The sequence below is a fragment of the Fukomys damarensis genome, unplaced genomic scaffold (assembly GCF_012274545.1).
Source record: "Fukomys damarensis isolate Sample0158 unplaced genomic scaffold, DMR_v1.0_HiC HiC_scaffold_24, whole genome shotgun sequence".
Classification (NCBI taxonomy): domain Eukaryota; kingdom Metazoa; phylum Chordata; class Mammalia; order Rodentia; family Bathyergidae; genus Fukomys; species Fukomys damarensis.
The window spans coordinates 12,359,018-12,360,780 of NW_022900936.1; the positions used below are offsets into that span (position 1 = coordinate 12,359,018).

General features: G+C 37.0%; 1 protein-coding gene across 1 annotated transcript; it reads right to left on the reverse strand.

The window, feature by feature from the left end:
• Positions 1 to 558: 558 nt before the first annotated feature.
• Positions 559 to 720, reverse strand: LOC104851431 (keratin-associated protein 20-2-like). The gene has a single exon (XM_010608598.1). It carries the CDS (start codon positions 718 to 720, stop codon positions 559 to 561), a length of 162 nt encoding a protein of 53 aa, XP_010606900.1.
• Positions 721 to 1,763: the final 1,043 nt, after the last annotated feature.

Below are 1,763 nucleotides of genomic sequence, written 5' to 3' on the forward strand. Positions count from 1 at the left end.
AGCCTAAATGAAGAATGTAAGCAAAGAGGAAAAGAAAAAATAAGATAGATTTTGTATGATCTGTTAGAAATAAATTATATTCTATCCTATTCATTTTTACACACATAATGAGTGCAAAAAATCTGACAGCATTGCCGTGTCTCTAATTCTATCTCTGCTTCTACCTGGATCTGTTTCTACATTTACCCTACTCCATTCACAAACACAAATGTGATTAATCACAAATGTTTATGAAAAATTGATGAAAATGAATAGAACTATAAAAAGCAATATTTGTGATAAAATAGTTTAATCTAATGATATGTATCATTCTACACAGTCATTGACAGATTTGACCACATTTTACATAAGATTACACAAGTAACACAAAAAACTTTCCTGCAAAGTATGACACACTGCAGTTGATGATGATGAATCAAAATGGCACATTGCATTTTTTTTCAGTTTTCTTAGGTAATTTACTATATAGTTGGTATTTGAAAAAAAACTAAATGTTTTGGTGTGATAAACTTGGGGACAGGTAAAGCTGCTGTGGAAACTTCAGTAGAAGCCATAGGATCAGTATCTTCTACAGCACAGGGGGTGGCAACAGTCATAACCATAGCTGTCATAGCCACCATAACCGCCATAACCACCATAGCCATAGTCAGAGCCATAGCCACAGCCTAGGTCACCATAGCCATAGCCCAGGCCACCATTGTAGTTGCCGTAGTAGCTCATGGTTTTAGAAGAGGAAGGTTTAGTTGAAGACCAGGAAGTAGGTATTTGAGTCTGGCTGTGATTGCCTTCCAGGGCCTCTTAGGAGAGGGTAAGGAAAACCACAGACAGTAAAGCTTTGTATTACTTCACTAACGTGCTTTGCACAAGGTCATGAATGTCTTCGTTGGAAAAACAAAGCACTCATAACAAATAATTTTGCTTCTATGTCAGAATTCCATGATCAATTTATGGGCCTTTAAAATGCATCTGTTCTATTTCTGAGGTCTGGCTCACTCTATGTTTACTCAGGTAAATACCGATAAGCTCTTCACATGGTATACTGCACCCCGTGAAAATAAGCATGTCATATTTATTTCTGTACTGTTTCATTGCCATTCCTCCATAAGGAGGTTTTTGTTTTTGTTTTCTGTGGTTGTTATTATTGATTTGGTCTTGTTGTTACAAAGATTTATTTGTAGTAACACATTTCCTCAGTATTGCTGCTGCAGGATAAGCAAGTTACTGGTTGTGCTAACTGGCAAAACTATGATGTTACTATTGATTATATTTGTACAGATTTGGCATTGATTTACAAACCCTCCACTAAATGTTTATTTCAAACTTTCCAAAAGCAAACAAAGAAAAATCCGGACACTTTTTGCACAGAAGCTCTTATACTTCTCCCCGTCACCCACCATGAAGATGTTGTGGACGAACGTGTGAAACACAGCTACATTAAGCTGGGTGCTCAGCCCTCGCCTCTGGTGGATGTTTTAAACAGAGAACTCATTTCCAACTCAGGTATCTTGCAGTTTCAGCAGTGACTTGCCTCTCTATAATCATGTGGATTCCGTTCAATAGCCTTCAAAAGAAGCCATGCATGCCTTGGAGGTCTTCAGAAGGCAGATGAAATAGTGCTGGTTCAAGAATACACAGGCAAGGAAACACTTTATTTGGTTAAAATTGTTAATGGAATTTATTAAAATATGCTTCACTAAAGATGATAGAATTAGACTTATTGTCAGGTTAAGTACAGGTCAAAGAGTGTGGTAGAAAGCTCAGTA

Excerpts from the sequence above, each read along its gene's own strand:
- LOC104851431 (XM_010608598.1), bottom strand. The coding sequence starts at position 720 with ATGAGCTACTACGGCAACTACAATGGTGGCCTGGGCTATGGCTATGGT.